This window comes from Cercospora kikuchii (genome assembly GCF_019650295.1).
Source record: "Cercospora kikuchii DNA, contig_00001, whole genome shotgun sequence".
NCBI lineage: Eukaryota > Fungi > Ascomycota > Dothideomycetes > Mycosphaerellales > Mycosphaerellaceae > Cercospora > Cercospora kikuchii.
The window spans coordinates 5027592-5050019 of NW_025408582.1; the positions used below are offsets into that span (position 1 = coordinate 5027592).

The window sequence follows — 22428 nt, forward strand, 5'->3', positions numbered from 1 at the left end:
GAATTTCGCCCGATTTCCACGACAACGCCCACAACAAACTTCCGCCTTCGGACTTTTGGCCCAGCACCACCGCCACGACATTCGTTGGAACAGCCTTATTCAGCAGTTTGGGGACTATTGTACATATTTCACTTCAGCATGGCTCGACTACGGCGTGCCGCTGCAGAAAGCAGCGAGCCTTGCAGAAGCGCGCGCGAAACAGACGTGACAGATTCACCGCCGATACGGCCAGCAAGACGGAAACCGACAGCGAGATACACGATTCCGGAGGACTCGGATGGAGAAGAACCTGTGATAAGGAAGAAGAAACTGCATACCACAGAAAGCCGGCAGAAGACGACCTCGCAGATCCGGCTTGCTCCTTTGCAATCTTTGAGCAGCCTCAGCGATCTGACGATACAGGATGATACACCGGAGAAGGCGAGGCGTAGATCGCCGTTGAAGCAGGACGCGCGGAGAATGTTACAGAAGAAGGCGCCGGAAAAGTCGAGCTCATTGGAAGATGAATTGAGAGCTACTCCAATTACCTTGATCACGCCCGGCGAGATGGATCGCAACGAAGAATTGGCTGGAAGCGAAGATAACGTGGACGAGGAAGCGGATGTTGAAGAGAGTATTTGGTGCGGCTCAGAGCCTGATGTATCGGCATCTGAGGATGACTTGCCCAGTCCGAGTTCATTCTTTCCAGCAAGGCGGAAGCACGCAGATCAGAAGCAGCCTGACTTGGCAAGGCAACTGGAAGCGCTTAGCATTTTCGACGCAGATACCGATGCACCAGCGAAACGTCCCGCAGCGAGAAACAACACATTAGTCCCAGCAATGCGCCCTGGCAGTTCCTCAGATAAGGAGAACCTTGATGCAATCATCAAGTTCTCGCCACCTCGGTTTAAGAAGCCGATCGTTGCGCGAGAGCTGGACGAGCGGCCATCAACACCACCCCTTCCACCACCTTCGCCCACGAAGCTGAAGTCTCCATCCAAGCGACCACCACGTGTACCTACGCCACCTGGCCGGCCAAGCCTGGACGCTTTCTGGACAGCATCAGCAGTCAATGACTGGAACGACCACCACTCCCCACAAAAGCCCATTCGATCACCGCGAAAGCTCTTCGAACCCCAAACCAAAATCTTCGACGACACACCCATAGCTTCACCAGCCAAACTCTCCAGCCCGACAAAACGTTCCAAAGCAGAACTCCAAGCCCGCAAAGACTGGGAAATCCGCAAAATAGCTATCGCTGAATCCTTCCTTCAGGAGCTCGACCAAACCATCACCCAAGGCCGTATCGCCGCCCTCTCAGCCTCCACCGGAGGCGTCCAAATCATTTGGTCCAAAACCCTCAACAGCACCGCCGGTCGCGCAAACTGGCGCCGCGAAACAACAAAATGCCACCACTCCAGCAACACCATCAAAGACCCCACAAAAGCGGCAACAACCACGACCACACACAAACACTTCGCCACAATCGAACTCGCCTCAAAAGTCCTAACCTACTCCCCCCAAGCCGAAACCCAACTCCTCAACGTTTTAGCTCACGAATTCTGCCACTTGGCAAATTTCATGATCTCAGGTATAAAAGACCAACCACACGGAGCGAGTTTCAAATCTTGGGGAAGGAAGTGTAGTCAAGCGTTCAAGGACCGAGGTATTGAGGTCACAACGAAACACAGCTATGAGATTGAGTATAAGTATGTTTGGAAATGTGTGGAATACGAGGAGTGTGGGATGGAGTTTAAGAGGCATAGTAAGAGCATTGATCCGAAGAGGCATCGTTGTGGAGGGTGTAAGGGGAACTTGGTGCAGGTGAAGCCTGTGCCGAGGGGAGGTGCGGCAAAGACGGCGGGTGGGAAGGTGGAGGGTGGTGAAGCCGGGGAGAAGAAGTCTGCGCCGCAAGTCAATGGCTATGCGGCGTATGTGAAGCAGCATTTTGCTTCTTTGAAGAAGTCTTTGCCGCCTGGGACGAGTCACAAGGAAGTTATGGAGGCTTTGGGAAGGCAGTATCGGGCTGAGAAAGCAGCAGCCGGAGTGAAGACTCAATCGAAAGCAGTCTCTACGGCAGATGATGTGGCGGACAAGTTGGCCAGCGTGAAGCTGAACGTCAAAGACATCATTGAGCTAGATGATTGAGCCGCAGTAACGAACTTCTTTGAAGACGAGTCATCGCTTGATCTTAATATCAGATTCAGCAGGCCTACTCTGCCCTTCTCCTGCGCTCATCTTCCACCAGTCCCAGAGTACTGCACCCGTTCATCATATTTTCGGCTGATTTAACAAGCAGGACACTCTAGATTGTCCAATTTAACGAAGTATGAAGCTGTCCATGAGCATGAAAGGTCGTGATTTAGGTTCACCACCTGCTAAACCACATCTTACTCCAACTCAGGTGATCATATTATCTCTATGCAGACCAGTAATGCCGAAAGCCAGAATCGAGAAACACCTGCTAGGTGAAGTAAAGCAGATCGGAGCAAAAGCGATGAACGGAAAGAACTAAGAGGTCATCATCGTTTCATTCTCCTCGCACTAGTAGTTACATTCTATTTCCTTTCCAGCCCATATCATCCATTCTACCCATACATGCCCGAAGAATCAATGCTTTCGTGAATATCTCGTAAAGATCGTGATGAGTCTATGGCCATCCAATGCCTGATGCCTTCTGCTCTTTCCCAAAGAGTGTGGTGTCTGCTGCTGCTTCTGTGCGCCGCTGCTGTGTAAAAGGACTGCGTGTTCTAGGTCTTGATCAAGAACGCCCGCTTTGCCCAAGTTATTCGTATTCCGTTCCCAGACTCCATGTCCCCAATGCAATTATCGTGATAGTCGTGAGTCGTGATGTAATCGTTCCCGTTTCGGCCAGCGTACTGCTCTGCCTTTACAGGTGGAGTCCCAACCCGACGTTGAGGAGTCCACCACCATGGCCTCCACCAAGCCCAACGTTGATGCCTGCGCCAATGCCGATACCGCCGCTCGCATAGAAGTTGCCCCAGTTGTACTCTCCGTAAACGTTGTATCTTCCAAAGCATGTGGCATAGTTGATGTAGTTGTTGCCCCAGAAATCGGGGTAGAGGTCCCAAGGCAAGAGAGTTTGGCAGCCGAAAGGGAATTGCCACCAATCGAGCCAGTCGTTGCCACAGCCATAGCATTGGGCATCGGCTTCGGCATCGCGCTGCTGAATGCTGTTCGAGTCTTTGTTGTTGGTATTCTGCGTGCCCTGTTGCTGCTTTGCCAACGCATCGGCCTTGAGCTTTTGCCAATCTGCCATGGTAGGGAGATTCGTGCTCGCCAATTTGTCTGGAGTGAAGTGCTCCTCATATGCTTGCTTCAAGTCTGCGTTGAATTTGGCGAAGATTTCTGACTCGGAATCATAGGCCTGTTTGGCCTTGTTGACTAGTTGGGACATCTCTGCATTCTGAGCATTGATTTCTCGAGCAGCAATGTTCTGCTGGTAGTTAGTGATGTGAACGAAAGAAGGCGTGAGAGCGGCTTACTTCTGTTGGTACTGCGAGAACGCCGGAGAGAGCCAAAGAGGCAACGGTAGCAGCAACGAGCTTGAACTGCATGTTGATTGATTTGTTGATCGATGTGCTGAATGAAAATGATGAATAAAGAAGTGATGAGCTGATTGAGATTGGAGGTGGTGGTTGTGTTTGTTGTCGTTGTTGTGTTGAGATGCTGATGCTGATGATGAGTTTGATGTTGGGCAACCTCCAGCCCTTATATCTGATTTCTGTCGCCATAGAGGCCGGAAGCATAGCATGTGAGTCGTCGCTTTGCCTTCCGTAACAAAGAAGTTCGAAGACTTCCGCACATGGCAACGACCGGGGTCGAAGCTGGGGTGGGAGAGGGATATGCCTGTTGACATGCACTATTCATACATCAGCAACCATTCCTGGCGGTACTCTTCAGATTCAATAGTTGTTGTCTCTCCCAAAACGGTTGTCCTTCCAACTCAATTCATGGATCTTGCTGATCGGAGCTGAGGAACACCAGTACCGCCGAAGTATGTTACTGATCAGAGTTCAGTAACACCAGTACCGCCAAAGTATGTTGCTATTTCGTGCTGGCTTGCTCGGTCGGCGTGACGTCGTTTTCTTCACAACACCAACAATAGCACAATCCCGCTTCGAACCTTCTTCCACGAGGTTGGGCGTGGCATTTAGGGCTCTGGCCACGGAATTCCCTCAAAGACCGGAGAACCGGTGGGCTGGATAGCACCTGCATTTGGGAATGCAACAAACAATGCCACTGAACTTTTGTCAGCCCCATCCCAGACTCCATTCTTCGCTCGACGTTGGAAGAAAGTGCTGAGCCGAGCATTGCTGACAGGCACGAACTGCTCGCTGACATGTTCATGCTCATCGCACAGTGAGCGCCCCTTCCCCATGTGGTCGTGTCTGACTGGAGCCACGAAAGGTGTTGACGGGGTCGTCTCCGAGCCCTCAGTCTCTGCATGACCTCTTCCGACCGTGGACCGAAGAGAGTTTGGTGTTACTGGTTGTCGGGAGATCCAGACCGCTTTGCATCCTCGTGCTGGAAAGACCTCAAGCTTTCCACAGCCACCCGCACAGGGGAAGACCGCCGCAGCGTTTTCCTCTTCCAGCTGAAAACGCCCGAACAAGGGCTCATTATGCTATTCGTGCATGCGTGCATGGGTACTGTATAGTGATCAGACAGTGTTACTGTGCCATCACGTAATCCATGCCTTTGCACCTTACCGTTAAGGTTAATTCTTCTGCCCAGTCGGACGTGCTGCTCTGCTCTGAGCCTGTCGCCAGGCTTGCCCCGTGCCATACCGCTGGGTCAAGACCGTCTATCTTTAGCAGGACAACCAGGAAGCGGGATTGTGCCATTGTATGTCGTGGTTGGATTTGCGGCGGAAACGTGATGTTGCCATGTTGGTGTACGAAAGATCGGTGCTTTTCATGACCCACATGGGGCAAGTGAGCATTGTGCCTGCCAACAAGTGCTTGTCAGCGATTGTCACATGTGCTCTTGCTCCATTCCAGCTTTCAGTTTTACCGCTTCCGTTGGACGCACTGCACAGCATACGAGCTTCAAGCTCACCTGCATGTCACTCGCCATCCTCCCTGACTCACGATATCTCTGCCTAGGGCAACAGCTCCCAAGCGTGTGGAACGCCGTCAGATCCGCCAGAGTGGCCCATGAGCTCTGTTAGAAGACTCCCTGCAGTATGGTCAACTCCGATCATCAGACCTTACCAATACGACGAAGTATGCAAACTTCGGCCATCACCGGTTCTCGCGGGAAGTAAGGAAGAGAGTACGAAATGTTATTCCACTCTGCGCGTATCGACGAGAAATACGTCTCTGAGCACGATCGCGATACGAAAACACCAATGTTCACCCCACCATGGCCTGTCGAGCGGCCAGATTCCAGCCATCATGTCCTAACGCCAATCATTCCGTCATGGTATCCTGCACCCAAGAGAATCCTGTATATCGTGCCCTCATCAAGTCAACTCCAGTCGTGCTTCCTGCAAGACCCGAGACAGCTGCGTCCAATGCTGCCACTATTGCGGCGTCTGCAGAAGCCCAGCATCAGGCGCTCCAGCTCCAGCTCTCGCCTGCTGCACCGTCCGGTGATGTGGATCAATATAATCACGGTTCTCAACCGTAACACTCTTCGTCTACACATCGCAGTCAAGTCAGCACAAGCAATCCCCAAGCCTTGCCCCAAGAAACTGAGATGTCAGACTTACCATATGGTTAACCTTGTAAACGCCGACCAACCTCGCCGCCAACTCAAACATATTGTTCCTCAACGAAATAACGATAAACTGCGCATTCTTCGTCCTCTCCTTGATATACGCCGCCACAATACTCACATTCCGGAAGTCCAACGCCGCATCAATCTCATCCATGACATAGAGTGGCGTAGGCTTGTAATGATGCAGCGCGAAAACCAAAGCCAGTGAAGAAAGTGTCTTCTCACCACCAGACAAATTGCCAATGTTCTTCCAAGATTTCTTGGGTGGCATGACAGAGAACAGAATACCTTCGCTGAAAGGATCCAATGAGTCGACGAGTTCAAGCTCGGCGTTGCCGCCCATGGTGATCATTTGGTACATCTCCTTCAGGCGTTGCGAGATGATGAAGAAGCCCTCCATGAAGCCTTCGAGGCGCAGACGGCGGAGATCATCGGTGCGTTTCTTGGCCGAATCGCGCGCTGCGAGGGCTGTGTTGAGGTCCTCGAGGCGGTCACCGTATTCTCGGACGCGTTTGCGGTACTCAGCGAGGACCGAGAGTTCGACCGCTTGGGAGGTGCGATCTTCGAGCGACGCTATCTGTGCCTTGAGGTCGTTCTTGTCGAGGTCTTGAAGCTCATCACGGGAGAGCTCAGGGACGGCTTCGGGTTCCTTTTCTTCGCCGTCTTCGGAGACGTTCTGCAGGGTGAGCTTGCTGAGTTTCTCCGTCCAGTAGGCTTGTTGCTTTTGGTTCGTCGCGAGATGTTTCTGGCTTTCCTCCAGTCTGTTGCGCATTTCGACCTCTGCGCCTCTTGTCTCGTTGAGTTCGGCCTGCATCTCGTCGATCTTGTTCTTGAGCTCGTCAAGCTGATCTTTCTTCTCTTCAAGTGCGATCTTGCCCTCTTCATATTGATTGCGCAAGTCGGAGTTGCCATTGTTTTGGTTCTGCGCACTCTGTTCGACGTTCTCGAGTTCAGCAGCTATCTTTTCGAGCTCGGCTTCGGCATCCGCAAGAGCCTTTTCATGCTTGGTTCGCGCTTTGTCCGCTTTGGTCTTGGACACTTCTGCAGCATTCAGACGCTCAGCGAGGAGGTCAATCTGTGCCTTCAGGCTGTCGACCTTGGCCTTCTGGCCACGCATTTTCATACCACCAATCTCCATGATCTTGTCTTGAAGCTCCTTGATCTCCAATTCAAGGCCCTCCGTCTCAGACTGAAGCTTCTCGATGTCCTTCTCCATGGCGGCGATGCTCTTCTCAAGAGAGGCAGTCTTGTTCTTATCGGTCTTCGAACCGCGCTGCTCGTTAGAGAGCTCTGATACCCGGTGCTGAGCGTCCGCGATATTGCGATCGATGCTGCCAAGTTCTAATTCGAGCTTCTGCGCCTGTGTCTCGAGCTTCGGTATCTGATTCTGCAACTGCCTCACCTGATTCTCGAGCTCTCGCTGCTCATCTTGAAGTGCAGAGAATTCTTTCTCAAGAGCGTCGCGATCGACTTCGTACTTTTGCACCTGCTCCTTTGTGGTATCTGCTGCAACTTTAGAGGACATGGCGCCCTTGGACACCTTGTTACCACCACCGCTCATGGTTCCAGACTTATCGATGAGCTTGCCCTGGAGAGAGACCACTCGCCATCTCTTAGCACCATAAGCGACTCGATCCGCTTGTTGCGAATCGTCTGCGACAAGAGTATCCTGAAGCACACTGTAAAAAGCTGGAAGGAAACGCTCGTGCTTCGCTCTGACCAAGTCGAATAGTCGAGGGCAATTTTCTGGCGTTTGAATAGGTGAAAGATCCCGCCTGGGCAACTTGTCGAGACAGATGAAGTTGGCGCGACCCAAATTGTTCTTCCGCAGATACTCAATACATTGCTGAGCAGCTTCGACAGTGTCCACGACCATGTTGTCAAGGGACGGGCATGCCGTCGAAATGGCGACATCGTACTTGCCATCGATGGCTCCGAGATTACCTAGTCGTCCGTGGAAGCCATCAACACGACCAGATTCTTTCAAGCGAGTCAAACCAGCAAGCACGTTTCCTTGGCTCTGCGTGGCCGACAGACTAGCGCGAGCTTCTTCTGCTTTCGAACGTGCATTAGACAATTTCGCTTTCAGAGCGGGCTCTTTCGCTGAGACTTCATCGAGCTGCTTTTGGGCGACCTGTACCTCCTTCTCGGCTGACTTGCGCTGCTTCTTGCACGTCTCTATCTCGGCGGCTTTAGCCTCGCGTTGCTCTTGTAAGGATTCGATCTTGGCCTGCACTTCAGCAACGGCGGTGGCACCAGCATTCTCGCGCTCTCGAAGGATGTCAAGCTCTGATTGTGCGACAGCAATCGACGATTGCTTTTCGCTGATCTTCGCCGACCACGGCTCCAGCTGTTTTTGTTTGACTGCGATCTCATCGCTGATGCCCTGCGTCTTTCCCTTCAGTGACTCTCGAATTTGCGCCAGCTCCTCGTCCTCAGCTGCCATCTGTTCTTCGAGTTGTTGGATCTCTCCAGTAAGGCGCTCGACATCGTCGGCAGCCTGCCGTGACAGGTTTGTCGCCTGGGAAATCTCGAACTTGGAGGTCTCGCGAGTCTTCTCAGACTTCTTCTCCTTGTTCTTGAGGTGTTTCTTCTTTTCCTCGATCTTGACACCAGCCTTGTCCATCTCGTCCACTTGCTTCTTGATAGTGGCCAGCTCCTTCTCCATCTTGTCGTAGACTTTGGACTCGCTCTTGTGTTGCTTCTCGACAGCCTTGATTTCTGTTTCAGCCTCCTGATGCCTGCCAAGCTCTTCATTCAGCTCTCCTTGGACTTGAGCGATTGCTTCCTCCGACACTTGAATATTGTCGGAGCACTCAGCGATATAGACCTGGTACAGTGCCGACTGCTTTGACGCAAGCTCGTTCTCATCGCGCAAATATGCCAGCGCCTTTTCTTTCTTGTCTTCTAGCCCGTTCTTCTCCTTCTCCACGTGCTGAACTCGCGTACTCTTCTCAAGGCACACCTCGTTGAGAGTCTCAGTCTCCGTTGCCGCCTCTTCGATGGGAGTCTTGTACTTGGACGTGCCGATAATGTCCTCAAGGTATTCCAGCAGGCCATCGTCATGCTCGTTGGCTGCCTTGGGCTTCATTTGTGCGATCGATTCGACTTCACCCTGCAAGATCAGGAAACGCTTGTGATCCAAATCGATCCCTCTGTCCTTGAGCAATGTCGTGACCGTGGTAAAATCCGATGTCTTTCCGTTGATGTAGTATTTGCTACTGTTGTTCTTGAAAGCTCGTCTCGAAACGACCAATTCTGAATCGGGGACAACCTCTGAGCCTCCTCCTGGTAGATCCATAACCATCTGGAAATGCACTTCAACCTCGCAATAGTCCAAATCTGGGTATTGCGCACTGTTGTGAATCAATGCAGAGATCTTTCCCTGCCTCATCTTGCTCGCACGGAAACCAAAGACGAATAAAAGTGAATCGATCACATTGCTCTTGCCAGATCCGTTGGGCCCAACAACAGAGGAGAAGGAAGCATGGAAAGGACCGACTCTCTGCTGTCCCGCATAAGATTTGAAATTGGTGAGCGTGAGCCATGTTATTGTCATCCGTGGCTTTTGCTCCACAGGTTCTTGCGACACGGGCACACCAAGCGCTCTTCGCTTAACCACAATATCCATTGGTCTCTCCAGCTTTGTCATATTTGCATCGATCTTCTTGAACGCAACTTGCGTCGCATCCGGTCCAGGCGTGCGCTGCGGATCTTCGAGCATGTTCGAATCGTCGTCTTCCTGTGGCGTAGCTGGACCTTGCGAATCTCCATCCTTGGGCGGTGTGATCGGACCTTTCGCAGCCTTGGGAGTCGCAACATTCTCGTCCACAGTCACGTCCGTCATGTCCACATCCTCTTGCATCGATGTATGGCGTGAGCTCTGGCGCGGCGTCTGTTCGTTCGCTGAAATCTCGGTGAGCGCGCTCCCTCGTCGCGACGAAGCTTCACGTGAATCTGGAGAATTTGTTGGTCGTGGTGTTGGAAGTAGCTGCGACTCCTCTTCCTGCAGATCGGGGGCAATGGATACGCGCGAAGCTCTGCTCTTACGCGCGCGTGCGTCCTTGACACTCCGTCGCTTGGGCGCTGCTTTCTTGGTTGGTGACTCGGGCTCTTCTGTCGCATCATCGGGTGGAAGGCTGGAGACTTGCGACACATCGATAGAGGAATCGGTCGTCGTTCGTCGCGCGGCTGTTCTCCTTCGGGTCGCTGCATCGCCGAGCGTCTTGCGACGCGGCGATGCCTTTGCAGCTGGTGTGAATTCTTCCTCATCCTCCTCGTCCTGCTTGCTGACCACGCTATGCTCTGCGTCTGATCCGTCGTCCTCGTCGACGACAATCTTCCTCCTTGATGCCATTCGTCGCGCCGGTCTAGTCGACGATTCGGCCATGGTCGTGGTGGGCGGGGGTGTGCTGTTTGGTTAGTATGTGCTGTCAAATGCTTTTCGGTAGCACTGTCTACTGCCAGTAAACACATGGTAAACACTTCGGTCGCGCTTGCCCTTAAACGCGAAGTCACGTGTGCTGGAGCGGTTGCCAGGAGTCGAGTCCCGCACATCCACACACTTTTGTCCCCTCGATCGTCGTCTGCAGGCGATCAAAGCTTGTGTGAGGATGTTCCCGGTCGTCGTCTTCGGCAGGTCCAGTTTTGACATCACCTTGCTCAATTGTTCCTGAACTCTCTGAAATCCGCCTTGTCGCAGAGCCGCTCCTTGTTCTGCTGCCTCACTCAAGCTTGGTTGTAACGAACTCGCATCGCCATTACCATCGCCATGCAGCCCGCGGAGCGTGTGACCTGCAGCTGACGACAGACCCGAAGGACAAACTCGGTGTCTATACCACTTGTGACGAACTGGCGCCCCGAGGATGCCGGGGTATCCGCGAAGCGCTGTAGCAGTCATGAAGTTCTGCTCTGTCATCGAGCTGCATTGCAAATCAGTCTGTGCGAAGAATGTGGCTCCTACTGCTCCGATTAGAGTCACCTGCCATGGCAAGGCGAAAGGTTGCTTCTTATTTCTTTGCCGTCTTTCCGCTCTTTATTACATGTCACGCTTCTGAAGCTTGAGAAAGGCGTGTTTTATCTCATCACGGCATCGAGAGCTGAAACAGGATTAAACCACAGGTCATAGCGCAGAGTTTCTTGACAGGCAGGTATGATATAAGGACACCGTCCTTCGTGTCGTGGCTATCGTCGGCGATCATCATCAACTACAAGACTACAACTCGAGTACAGCCATACAAAACCGGGATAGAAATGGGCACCTATACACCAGCAACTTTTCCTCGGCGACCCAAGAACAGCAACGTCTTCACAGACACATACTATCATTGGCAACTGGCATATTACCGATATGAAGTCCATACCGGGCTCTATGTCATGTCGTCGTGGGAGAAGATCGCATTCAACCTCGTAATGCTCTCGCTGCTGGCATTGTGTTTCGCTGCAGTATACTACTGCCTACCACGAGCCGCGATCAAGTCACTACAACGGCTGGCCTACTACGCTACTGGGACAAACAGGATGCCATCATCGCCTATACAACCTGGGCCTGACATAGCGCAACGCATCATACATGCCAGTGGAGAGGCTGTGGCAAGCTTGGGCAACAACGGCATCGCCGCTCTGAACGCGAGCATGTCACTCATGCCTTGAGACAATCCATCACGATCGCAAACCTCGGAGATGAAAACGAAGCAGCTCAAAACGCTCGGCACAATGCAGTGACAAGAGCAAGGATCCTAACGATACTGATATCGACTTGAGCCATCCCACGACGCCTTGCGATTCTTGGTCTGGATGTGACCGAAGCCTTACACGACAGCGTTTAACAACGTACAAGGAAAACGCCATCAAGACTTGTGGACAACTTTGCTAGCGAGTGAATACTGAGTGCTCAAGCATAGGAGGGAAGCGTAGAATTTGTTTGCTGTTGATTTCCTGCTTCACGCGAATACCCATCACGATGTAGATGCATAACGATCACCAAACTATTACTATTGACAACCTCACTAAACACATCACATGCCTCATCATCGTACATGTTTCATCGTGTCTTTGCATACTGACCGCTCTCTTCGATCGTATCATGTAACTCACGATCGTCTGATAGCCTTCTGAGACAGACCTGACGTTTCGATAGAAAGGGCTCTGACGTCGTTTTGGATCAGCAACTTTTGACAGTTTCCCTGGTTGTTTCTCGTCCGCCTGTATCCGACCCGAGCGATCGGAGCAGGGGTCTTGTTGCACCTTGCTGAAGCTCTTCTCGTCACCACAACGCGACCTTCGACAACGAACGACGCGTTTCTGCGCGCGGATAATGTGAACGCCAGAAGTCGAAGCCTGTACAGGCAGTTGACTTGAAACCATCCGGAACTGCGCCTAAGCATTAGGCTAGTTATCGCCATGAAGCTCTCCATCTCGGCGTACGCCTTCTGGGTATTCAGCTTCGTAGCGGCTCAGCGTGTACAGCAGCCACTTCAGCAGGAAACTGTCTCTGGCAAGCCGGTTCAAGTAGCCATCATCGGTACAACCTACGAGACTCCGCTGCAACTCACACCCAGCTAATACCATCACCACAAGGCGCCGGCGCAGCAGGCTCGTCCGCCGCCTACCACCTCTCTCGATACGCCCACAATGCCTCTCTTCCCATCAACATCACCATATTCGAGTCGAACTCCTACATCGGTGGCCGCAGCACAACCGTAACAGCCTACAACCTCACCACGACCGAGCTCGATTCCCTCACCTCTCCGAACACCTACTCAGTCGAGCTCGGCGCCTCGATCTTTGTCGTCGTTAATCACATCCTCGTCTCCGCCGTTCAGACCTTCAATCTCAGCACGTCGGACGACACACCTGATAATCCCAAAGGCCACTTGGGCCAAGAACTCGGCATCTGGGATGGGGACAAGTTTCTCCTCCAACTCGACTCCTCCTTCCTCAATGGCTACTGGTCCCTTGCGAAACTCCTCTTCCGCTATGGCCTCGCGCCTATCCGAACGCATGCTTTGACCAAATCCGTCATCTCCAAGTTCCTCAAAATCTACGAGTCTCCGATCTTCCCGTTCAAATCCCTCACAGCTGCGGCGCAAGATGCGGAGCTGTTAGCTGTTACTGCGGCGACTGGCGAGCAGTATCTACGCGAGAATGGCATTTCGGAGGGATTTGCGAGAGAGGTGGTACAAGCGAGTACGAGAGTGAATTATGCGCAGAACTTGGAATACATTCATGGGCTGGAGGCTATGGTATGCATGGCCACGGATGGAGGAGCGAGGAGCGTAGAAGGAGGGAATTGGAAGATTTTCGAGGCGATGGTGAAGGCTAGTGGGGCGAGCCTGAGGTTGGGAGAGAGGGTAGACCTTGTCACAGAGACGAGAGACGAGAAGTACAGGATATCGATCATCGACGGGAATGCGAGCGAAGAGCAGCAGCGGTTGCAGGCGGGGAAAGACGCCGGAACAGCCTTTGATCACGTCGTGGTTGCTTCCCCGTGGCAGTACGCCAACGTTGAATTTGGGGTGTTCCCCGAATTTTCCCTACCAGACAAGATTCCCTACGTGCGACTGCACGTCACCCTCTTTACGAGCCCTTATCTGCTCGATCCAGAATTCTTCAACATGCCAAAGGACCAAGTCGTGCCGCAAGTCATCCTCACTACACTCCCTGATGGCCAACCCGCCCAGACAGGTCCCGAAGGTGTGGGCAGACCCGGATTCTTCAGCATTTCCCTCCTACGTCCCATCACGAATCCAAAGAGCGGGAGGGAAGAATATCTTTACAAGATTTTCTCTCCAGGAAGGGTATCTGACGACTATCTCGAGAAGATCCTGAACAGTAATGATAACAGCGACAATGGGAGCAGTGAGGTTCCTTCCAGTAACGAGAAAGAGAACGTGACTTGGATTTATCGCAAAATCTGGAACTCATATCCTTATGAGACTCCACGCGCGGCGTTCGACGACGTACAGCTGCGGAGGAATGTCTGGTATACTGGAGGCATGGACAATTTCATCAGTACGATGGAGACGAATGCTTTGATGGGGAAGAATGTCGCGAAGTTGATTGTAGACGCTGAACAGAGCGAAGCTGAGAGAAGTATGGGCATGCAAATGGATGAGGACATGAAAGCAAGGAAGCAGGATTTGTGAGGTCGATGGATGTGGTGATGAAGGGCGCATGATTTATGAATTACATGATAGAATGGGTCTCAATGGAATGATTGCACGAGAGCGCTTCTCTCTTGATCGACTGGCCCTGTCTTGTTCATGTTCACCGCATTGGCGACATGGTGCAGTATGCAGGGTCCATGGAGTGAAAACCGAAGCCAGAGAAACTCCGACGTGGTGTGATTGCTGTTCCTGAGTAGCTCGCTATGAAGGTTATATGGAAAACAAATACACCGCGCGTATCAAGAGCATGAATGGTGCGGAATGCGGATGCGGAGGACAGCATTGCTTGTCGATGGCGCAGCTTCGATATGGCAGTCAGGACCTCAGTGTTCGAGCTGCTGTAGCTTCCCTGGAGGTTTGGTGTATGTGAAACGCTTTGCTACCAGCTTGTTTGATGGAACTCAACGCCGTTGACCGCTTCGCAAGTGCTTGATCGGAGAATGTAAACAATGCCTGTATTCACTTTGGGCGTGACACCACGTTGATGTGCTACGATCCAGCCCAGCGTTCCGTGCTGAAACGCCACAGCGTTCGTATCAAGGCACGCGCGTACGGCAAACTCTCCCGCATCGATTGGCGTGAGTAGTCCCGACATGACCGTACGCACAATCGTAGTCTATACGATACTAGACACGATTGCGACTTCACACGGCAATATTCTTGAATAAACGTGATGAAGTGCTTCTTTCACGTGGTTGTCGGCAGTTCTAATCAACAGATGTGGGACAAAATTGGGGAATCGGGACCCTAGTGGACTGCGCCTGCACTTGGCATCGATCTAGTTCCAGACCATGGTGAGACCTCATCTTGGTTGCTCACCACCACCACAACGCCTGGAGATGGGCATCAAACCCCAGCAGATCTCAGCTTGATCGGTGTGGACGGCCGCCAGTCTCCGCCAGATAACTTATCGAGTGGAAACGGGATAGAAAGACGGATAGAATACGAAAGGAAAGGAGCTGGTGAGAGTGGTGGCCTGCCCGGAATCCCCGATTCGATGCGTGAACCTTCATTAGCTTCGCATTCGGCTTGGCGCGGTTGGGATGGTAGGGCCATCGCGAAAACCGGCGCCTGCTTCCCTCTCCGCAAATACAACAACCACCTGAGCATTGAGCGAAACCTGGCCTCGAGGACTACGCTGCGCTGCGGTGCTTCCGATACCGCATTCGGAGCATAGCTTGGGACGACAACTACTCCTTGCGTACCTGGATCGGCATTTTGGCGCGGCCGCCCCGGATCGCGGCGTCGAAGTCTAGGCAGTGAGGCACGCTGAGCCACGCGAGCGAGCTGCTGCTGTCAGCTGGAGTACTGCACGGCCGTTGCGACACCGCGAACACTTGGAATTGCTCTGCATCATGCAAGGCGCGAGTGCAGTGCAATCCGACATCTCGACATGAGTCCTGGCACCTCAGGACTCCACTCCATCCACCCCATTCGCCCGCGGCATCTCCAAAGCTGGCTGTAGCGCGCTATGCGCCTCTCCATACGCCATCAACTTGCGCTTCTTCTGGTCTTTTCCTCCGTCGTAGGACTGGCCGCTCTTGCCATAGCGACATGGATCACGAACCACAATTTCGTCCTGGACGTCACGGCCTCGCGGCTGCGTACCACTGCCGTGCTGAAGGCGGCTCAAATCGCGTTTAATCTGGAGCTCATGCAAACAGCGGCCACTTTCCTTACCACCAGGACGATTATCCAGTCAGCTCTGGAGCGCTACAATGATGGCTCGAATACGACTGTGGAGAATTGGGCCGATGCTGCTACAGATTTATCAGCGACCCTCGGAACTGTTGGGCCTCTGACCAATCCTCTGGTCCTTCAAGCTCAAGTGTTTTCGAGGAATATCTCGGGTCCCGCGGGATCCGCGAGCGTTCTGAATAGCACTGGCACTGGAATCAACATCGAACTTCCTTGGAAGAATCCGCAAGGTGATCCCGTATTTTTGGGCGATAACCAATATGGCTACCCTTCCGCCTTGTACCCGAACTTGACAGTCACCCAGACTGGGAGCGGCGCCGCGACCAATTACAGTGCCACTTACAATGGTCAATCCTTAGGCCTGGCGTCAACCCTCATTCTCGGCCCTGTTTCGGTGAATGACACCTTTGCGCTGCTCTCACTCACCCTGCCAATTGTAAACAAGGCTGCTGATGATGATATCTTGGGCTGGGTCACTGTCCTGACCGACGCCAGACTCATTCGTCTGGTGCAGCAAGATCAGCGAGGTCTGGGAGATACAGGACAGACTTTACTCATTGGACCGACCAATACCACCAATCACTTCCCGCGCGGTGTTATTGGTAATGAGGAACTGGCTCCCCAGGCTGACGTTCAATACCTGATCCCGCTGAACGTTACCGTGGCATCTCGCCATCCAAACCGTACTGCAGGTGCTCCCAATCCACCTTTCAAAGCAGGCGCATATCCTGCTGTCGAACGTGCCATTGTTGAGGATAACAGAGGCATTGATGATGTCAACAGCATGCTGCGAACGCATAACGAAGCTGATCACAGCGTCTCAGTCAGCTACTCGGTCCCACCAACGACTCTGGTAGACTGGGTTGTCATTGTGGAACAGTCTAAAAGTGAGGTCTGGAAACCAATCAACCATCTTAGGGTCATCATTCTGGCATGCTTGTTCGCAGTCATGGGATTCTGGTTAATTGTGTCATTTCCGCTCGCGCACTGGGCGGTGCTGCCCATCATCCGACTACGTGCCGCGACCGAGCAGACCACGGACCCGCCAAACAGTGCAGGCTCCTCTGATGATCTCAGTCGTAGCTGCAAGACTGGAGATGCAAAGTCTTGTTACTCGAATCGCGTGCACGGGAGACGTGCTGGTCTGATAGAGACGATCATTCGATGGAGAGGTCAACGGCGTGGAGGACTTCGCATTGAGTCCAGAGACGACCAGCGCTTTCGAATCCCAGGCAAAGTGCCTGAGAAGAAGAAGATCTGGATCCATGATGAGATGACCGACCTGATCAAAACCTTCAATGAGATGACCGATGAGCTGTATCTGCAGTACTCCAAACTCGAGGAGCGCGTGCGACAACGGACCATCGAGCTCGAACACAGCAAGAAGGCGGCCGAAGCAGCAAACGAGAGCAAGACTCTCTTTGTCGCGAATGTCAGTCACGAACTCAAGACTCCTCTCAATGGTATCTTGGGCATGTGCGCTGTGTGTATGGAGGAGTCAGACCCGAACAAACTGAAGCAGTCACTGGGAATCATCTTCAAGAGCGGAGATCTACTCCTTCGAACGCTCACAGATCTGCTCACCTTCAGCACAAATCAGGTTGGAACCCAAGTCCTTAAGCTGGACGAAAAGGAATTTTACCTACGTGATCTGGAGTCGCAAGTCATAGCGATTTTTGGTGAGCAGGCCAAAGAGAAGAAGGTCCATCTCAGTGTGGTATTTGAAGACATGCCAATGGAACGATTCTCCTCGCCGGATCAACCGCAGCTCAAAGAGCTTCCTCTATTTGGTGATATTCACCGCATGCTACAGATCGTGATCAACTTCACCTCGAACGCTCTCAAATTCACCCCACCGGATGGCAGCGTGACAGTGACACTCCGTGCGCTGAAAGAAGAGCCACCCAGACGGCAATCACTAGATGCCCAGCCAGTACGGTTCTCGCCCGGACATAAAAGCCAGAACTCGCAGCCTGGAACATCTCCCGATCCGAAAGGCACTGCGAACTTCATCAACCCTCGGGAACTGCCTCACGAGCGATCGGAATCTCCACCGCCGGGATACGACATGTACATCGAGCTAGAGGTCAAAGACACCGGTCCTGGCATACCAGACGAACACAAGCGAACGATCTTCGAGCCCTTTGTGCAGGGCGATGCTGGTCTGAGCAGAAAGCACAGCGGCACGGGTCTTGGATTGAGCATATGTTCGCAGCTGGCAAGTCTGATGCGAGGTTCCATCAAATTACGCAGCAAAGTGGGCACCGGAAGCACTTTCACTGTCAAGCTACCACTTCGACGTGTTACTGGCAGGAAAAGTGCACGCAGCTCACTATCGCGTAAATCGTCGCATGAGATCGCTGCACCTGAGGGGCAGCAAAGTGTGCGAGTACCGACCATATCCAGCATGACGGCTCAGCATTATAATTTTCCACCTACCATACCGGCAGTTAATGTCTCTCCTGCATCTGATGAGTCGCGGCCACTGAACAGCACCCCATCCTCGCCGGCCAAGACTATCACCAAAGCGGGTAAAGACGTCAAAGCCAGCAAAGAGGCCAAGCATGACTTCAGCAAAGTGAGGATACTGGTTGCTGAGGACAATAAGGTCAATCAGCAGGTCATTGTGAAGATGCTGGAGCTGGAGAAAATCTTCGACGTCACCATCGCAGGCGACGGACAGGAAGCCTTGGATCTGGTCAAGACGAACTCAAGCCCGAGCGAACGCACCAATTCGTCCACCGGAGACGACTCGTCCACACTTGTAGAAGACTCGTCAACTTCATCTACTTCTCCAAGGCCAAGGACTCCTTACGACCTCATCTTCATGGATGTCCAGATGCCAAATATGGATGGATTGACTTCCACGAAGCTGATCAGGCAGTACGGATATGCGGGACCTATTGTGGCACTCACTGCATATGCCGAGCAAAACAACGTCGACGGCTGTTATCAAGCAGGCATGGATTACTTCCTGGCCAAACCGATCAAGCGACCACTGCTGCGCAAAGTCCTGACGGAATACTGCGCGCCCGCACCCAATGAGGTTGGCGGTCCTGTGGGCAGTGCATCACGACACATTGCGACAGATTCGCAGAGCACGGCTGGACTTGACACAAAGGACCCACCCTCTACGCCGTCGCCTTCCGAAGCGAAAGAGACGCGCGAGGGGATAGAGATGAGCCACGTCGAGAATGGCCACCTCCAGGTCCAGCATCCCACGAGCCCGCCGGCTGTGTGAGACATCATTTCTATTTCTCCCATATGATATAACTTTTTATTTGCATGTAGATTTTGTGGCATTTAGCGCTGGCGTTGGGGGAAACCATAGACGCTCGTGAAAAGAGCTGTCGTTGTGCTCGTGCACATGAGTGAACATATATTTCTGTTTCTGTGCTTAGGAAATTTTACCTTAGCGAGATCGTTCTCCTCGATCATCGAAAAGCGGCGATAGTGTACGAAAATCGAACAGACGTTGCAAGGAGCACTTTCTTTCTGCTGATATGCCAATACAAATCTTTCAATACGGCTCGGATATTGACTTCGTGATCGCTGCTCCAAAGCGGTGAGCCCAGTAACTGTGGCTAGCTGCGCAGCAAAGATGTGGCTAGCTGAGGATTTCGAGCTGCGAGCTTGTGCTTCTTTGCGTCGTTGCACAGGATGCAATAGGCTTTAGGGCTGCATCGACCCATGCTCCAGCCCTGATTTAGACCCGTCGTTTGAAGCGCTAATAGCTATCTAGGCTGTGAGTAGCAAGCCACATTGGCTTCGATTGACCCCACTATACCTGTAGCACGCCAAAGCTGAACGAGAGAGAGGAGAACGGCGGAGGGTATAAATATCGTGATGGCCTTCGCATCTGTCTCGTAGCTGCAAGTTGAAGTGATGCCATACTGTTGAACGAGCACATATACATATATTACTCTCCACGAAGCAAGCTTAACCACAACGAAATGGCCCAACAACAACTCCAAGTCCTCATCCTCACCTTCCAAGGCCTCAATACCCTCGATCTTTGCGGCCCATCTGAAGTCTTCGCCAACTTCGCGCTCGGTCCCAAAGCTTTCAAGATCACTATTGCCGCCTCTCAAGAACTCGTAACAAGCTTCGAAGGCCCTACTGTCCAACGCCACCGCTCCTTGAGATCCCTCTTAGAGCCCTCTTCTGATCCCCAGTATCCTCTTCGTCCTCTCGAGAAATTCGACCTCCTCGTCGTCCCAGGCGGCCCAGGAGATAGAGTCCAAGCCGCCATCGATCGCGATACAGATATCGCCAAAGTCATCAAGAAATGGTCTGAAATCTCCCGCCCTTCCCCAGCAGACCCCTCCAATCCCTGGAGAAGTCGTCAACCTCTCCTCTCCATCTGCACCGGCGCCGCATTCCTCGGCACCCTCGGTCTTCTCGGAGGCAAAACTTGCACGACGCATTTTGGGTATATCCCCACTTTGGAGGGAATTTGTAAGAAAGCTGGTAAGGAAGCTAATGTGGAAAAGAAGAGATTTGTTGATGCAGGGGAGACGAACAAAGGGATGAGGATTTTGACAAGTGGAGGGATCAGTTGTGGGATTGATGCGAGTTTGTGGATTGTGGGACAGTTGGTGGGTTTGGAGGAGGCGAGGGGAGTTGCGAGGATGATGGATTATAGGTGGGTGTTTGATAAGGATGGGGAGGGAAGTGTTACGGAGGGGGAGGTGGTTTGATGCGTGTTGGATGAATTCGAGTCGGAGTGTTCATGTGAGAGGGCAAAATTATGGAAGGAGGGGAGAGAAAGAAAGAAGAAGAAGAAGGGCGGGCGTAGTACGTACCAACTAGCATTCGAACCCTTGACCTGCGTGTGACTTGCGGAACTCTCACGCGCAAAAAGCAAAAACAAGTCGACCGCACTCTATACGTGTGGATCTGCCGGAATTCGACGATTTGCGAGTCGACTTGTTAGGTAAGCACGTTTGCTTGGGGTACATGAATCTCATCTGTCGCCGCGCGTGCTTCAGCCTCGCCCCACGAGTGTGATATGCCAACGAGTTTGGAAATCGAGCTGTTCTCTTTGCGGTAAATTTGCAGAGGCATGCCGCGTGCAATTAGAGCTTGCTATGGCGACTTCGTTCTTCTTCCACTGTTGCTACGCCAGTCTCGCTGTCCCAGCCGGCGATGAGGTCTTCAACGACAGCGAGCTCGTCTTGACCCCAGACAAGGTCTCCGGTTTGCTGCCAGGAGTTGGCTGGTGAGCCAAGCTTTTTGTGGAAGACTCTGTACGTAGGTACGCCGCAAATGCCAATGTCTTTGGCTTCTTTTGTTCGAGCACGAAGTTCTTGCTTGATCTTGTCGCTGTTCGCTTCGGCTAGGACTGCTGACGCGTCGTAGCCAGCTTCTTCGATGACTTCTTTGAGAACTTTATCATCTGACATGTTCAAGTTGCGCTCCCAGCAGGCTCGATCTAACAACAGTCAGTGTGAAAAGTTCGACAGAATCGCAGGAGATTCTCACATAAAACATCGCACAACTTTGGCTCTACCAAAACCGCTTTCAGCACCGTCGGCGTGCGAATTGGGAATTGATCCGCCCAGTAGAAGTCAATATTCTTGTCCGGTTTCCCTTCTTGCACATTGATGGCATTCCACCACCTCACCCAGTCTCCATGATCCAGTTTTGAATAGTTCCGCTTTTGCTCGGATATCGCAGCCATAGGCAGATTCGGGGCTCCAATTTCGCGGAACAGAATTCCAAGCAGGAAAGGCTTCATCTCTGTTTGCAGACCATCGCCAAATTGTCGTTTCAAGGTCGCGAGTTGTGTCCAGCCAAGGAACGCCCAGGGACTACTGAAGTCGTACCAGAATTCGAGCTTTACTTCTTGGTCCTTGGGTATCGTTCCTCGTACACATCTTGGAGTGAGGCTTCGCAAAGGCCTCGTGATCTGACTAAGCGAGTTGCCATCTTTGCCTTCATTCAGTGCGAGAAGGACGGCCTCCACAAATTGCATCCGGTCTTGGCCCCAATAGAGCCGGCCTTTATGCTGCTTGCCATTGCTGCCAATCCAGACCTCCTCTGGCACCCAAAATCCAGGTACTCCAGGAGTCCCGCGTTTGACCGCAAGGTCTGTTGAGGTCTCCAGTTGCTGTCGTTGTTCCGCGCCTTCAATGCTTCCGTCTTCGATCGCAGCAAGTATGCGATCAGTTTCCGAGGCCGGAAAATGGCAGCTTCGAACGGCTCTCTTCAGCGACGCCTTATCGCCAACGGGGGAATTGTCTACCCAGTACAATTTGAACAGCTCGTGAGTGAGCTTCGGCCTGTATTGTGCATTCACGAAGTAGAGTAGACGCAACGCTGCTGTAGTCTTTTGTGGATGCCGATCTGGTTGCCGATGAGGTATGCCATGTCTCGTGATAGTCCTTTGAAATGCCCTGCCGCTGACTGCTTTCTTGGTTGCGTTGAAAACATCCGACGCGGATCCTGCAGCGCCTTGTGGTGCGTTGGTTGCGCGATATATGGCTCCCAGGAGGACTGGTCTCCAGACGATTTTGGCCCCTGTACGGGCAGCAAGAGCTTCGACTCTAGGTCGAATTAGCTTTGCACCTGATTCATGCTGCTGAATACGTACTTCGTCGAAGCTATATAAGCAAATGGGCAGGATATCTAGGCCATGTCAGACGTGTTCCGGGCAAATGTGGATCTTGTGCTTACGTCGTAGTGGAACTCTACCACATGGCCAGAGCTTCGAGACATCCTTACAAAGTTCGTAAAATGTGCCTTCAATGCTTTGACGGATGGGTTTAGCGTTCGCCCATGAAGTGAATAGATGCTGCGGAGTCGTTGCGAAGCAAGAGCCAAGAAAGGCACGAAA

At 52.5% G+C, this 22428-nt stretch overlaps 8 protein-coding genes across 8 annotated transcripts; 5 read left to right on the plus strand and 3 right to left on the minus strand.

Annotated features, from left to right (window-relative positions):
* Window positions 1–138: 138 nt before the first annotated feature.
* Window positions 139–2127, plus strand: CKM354_000196900 (uncharacterized protein; the record flags this gene model as incomplete). The annotated part of the gene is made up of 1 exon (XM_044797105.1): window positions 139–2127. One exon carries the CDS (start codon window positions 139–141, stop codon window positions 2125–2127), a length of 1989 nt encoding a protein of 662 aa, XP_044653040.1.
* Window positions 2128–2869: 742 nt separating this feature from the next.
* On the minus strand, window positions 2870–3557 carry CKM354_000197000 (uncharacterized protein; the record flags this gene model as incomplete). The annotated part of the gene is made up of 2 exons (XM_044797106.1): window positions 2870–3436; window positions 3486–3557. 2 exons carry the CDS (start codon window positions 3555–3557, stop codon window positions 2870–2872), a joined length of 639 nt encoding a protein of 212 aa, XP_044653041.1.
* A 1970-nt stretch (window positions 3558–5527) lies between these two features.
* Window positions 5528–10114, minus strand: CKM354_000197100 (condensin subunit SMC4; the record flags this gene model as incomplete). Its single annotated transcript, XM_044797107.1, has 2 exons — window positions 5528–5644; window positions 5717–10114. The coding sequence occupies 2 exons, from the start codon at window positions 10112–10114 to the stop codon at window positions 5528–5530; spliced, it is 4515 nt and encodes a 1504-aa protein (XP_044653042.1).
* An 863-nt stretch (window positions 10115–10977) lies between these two features.
* Window positions 10978–11376, plus strand: CKM354_000197200 (uncharacterized protein; the record flags this gene model as incomplete). Its single annotated transcript, XM_044797108.1, has 1 exon — window positions 10978–11376. The coding sequence occupies one exon, from the start codon at window positions 10978–10980 to the stop codon at window positions 11374–11376; it is 399 nt and encodes a 132-aa protein (XP_044653043.1).
* A 750-nt stretch (window positions 11377–12126) lies between these two features.
* CKM354_000197300 (uncharacterized protein) lies at window positions 12127–13871 on the plus strand (the record flags this gene model as incomplete). The annotated part of the gene is made up of 2 exons (XM_044797109.1): window positions 12127–12247; window positions 12304–13871. The coding sequence occupies 2 exons, from the start codon at window positions 12127–12129 to the stop codon at window positions 13869–13871; spliced, it is 1689 nt and encodes a 562-aa protein (XP_044653044.1).
* Window positions 13872–15363: 1492 nt separating this feature from the next.
* CKM354_000197400 (uncharacterized protein) lies at window positions 15364–18831 on the plus strand (the record flags this gene model as incomplete). Its single annotated transcript, XM_044797110.1, has 1 exon — window positions 15364–18831. One exon carries the CDS (start codon window positions 15364–15366, stop codon window positions 18829–18831), a length of 3468 nt encoding a protein of 1155 aa, XP_044653045.1.
* A 712-nt stretch (window positions 18832–19543) lies between these two features.
* Window positions 19544–20290, plus strand: CKM354_000197500 (uncharacterized protein; the record flags this gene model as incomplete). Its single annotated transcript, XM_044797111.1, has 1 exon — window positions 19544–20290. The coding sequence occupies one exon, from the start codon at window positions 19544–19546 to the stop codon at window positions 20288–20290; it is 747 nt and encodes a 248-aa protein (XP_044653046.1).
* A 378-nt stretch (window positions 20291–20668) lies between these two features.
* On the minus strand, window positions 20669–22310 carry CKM354_000197600 (uncharacterized protein; the record flags this gene model as incomplete). The annotated part of the gene is made up of 4 exons (XM_044797112.1): window positions 20669–21024; window positions 21075–22138; window positions 22186–22220; window positions 22269–22310. 4 exons carry the CDS (start codon window positions 22308–22310, stop codon window positions 20669–20671), a joined length of 1497 nt encoding a protein of 498 aa, XP_044653047.1.
* Window positions 22311–22428: the final 118 nt, after the last annotated feature.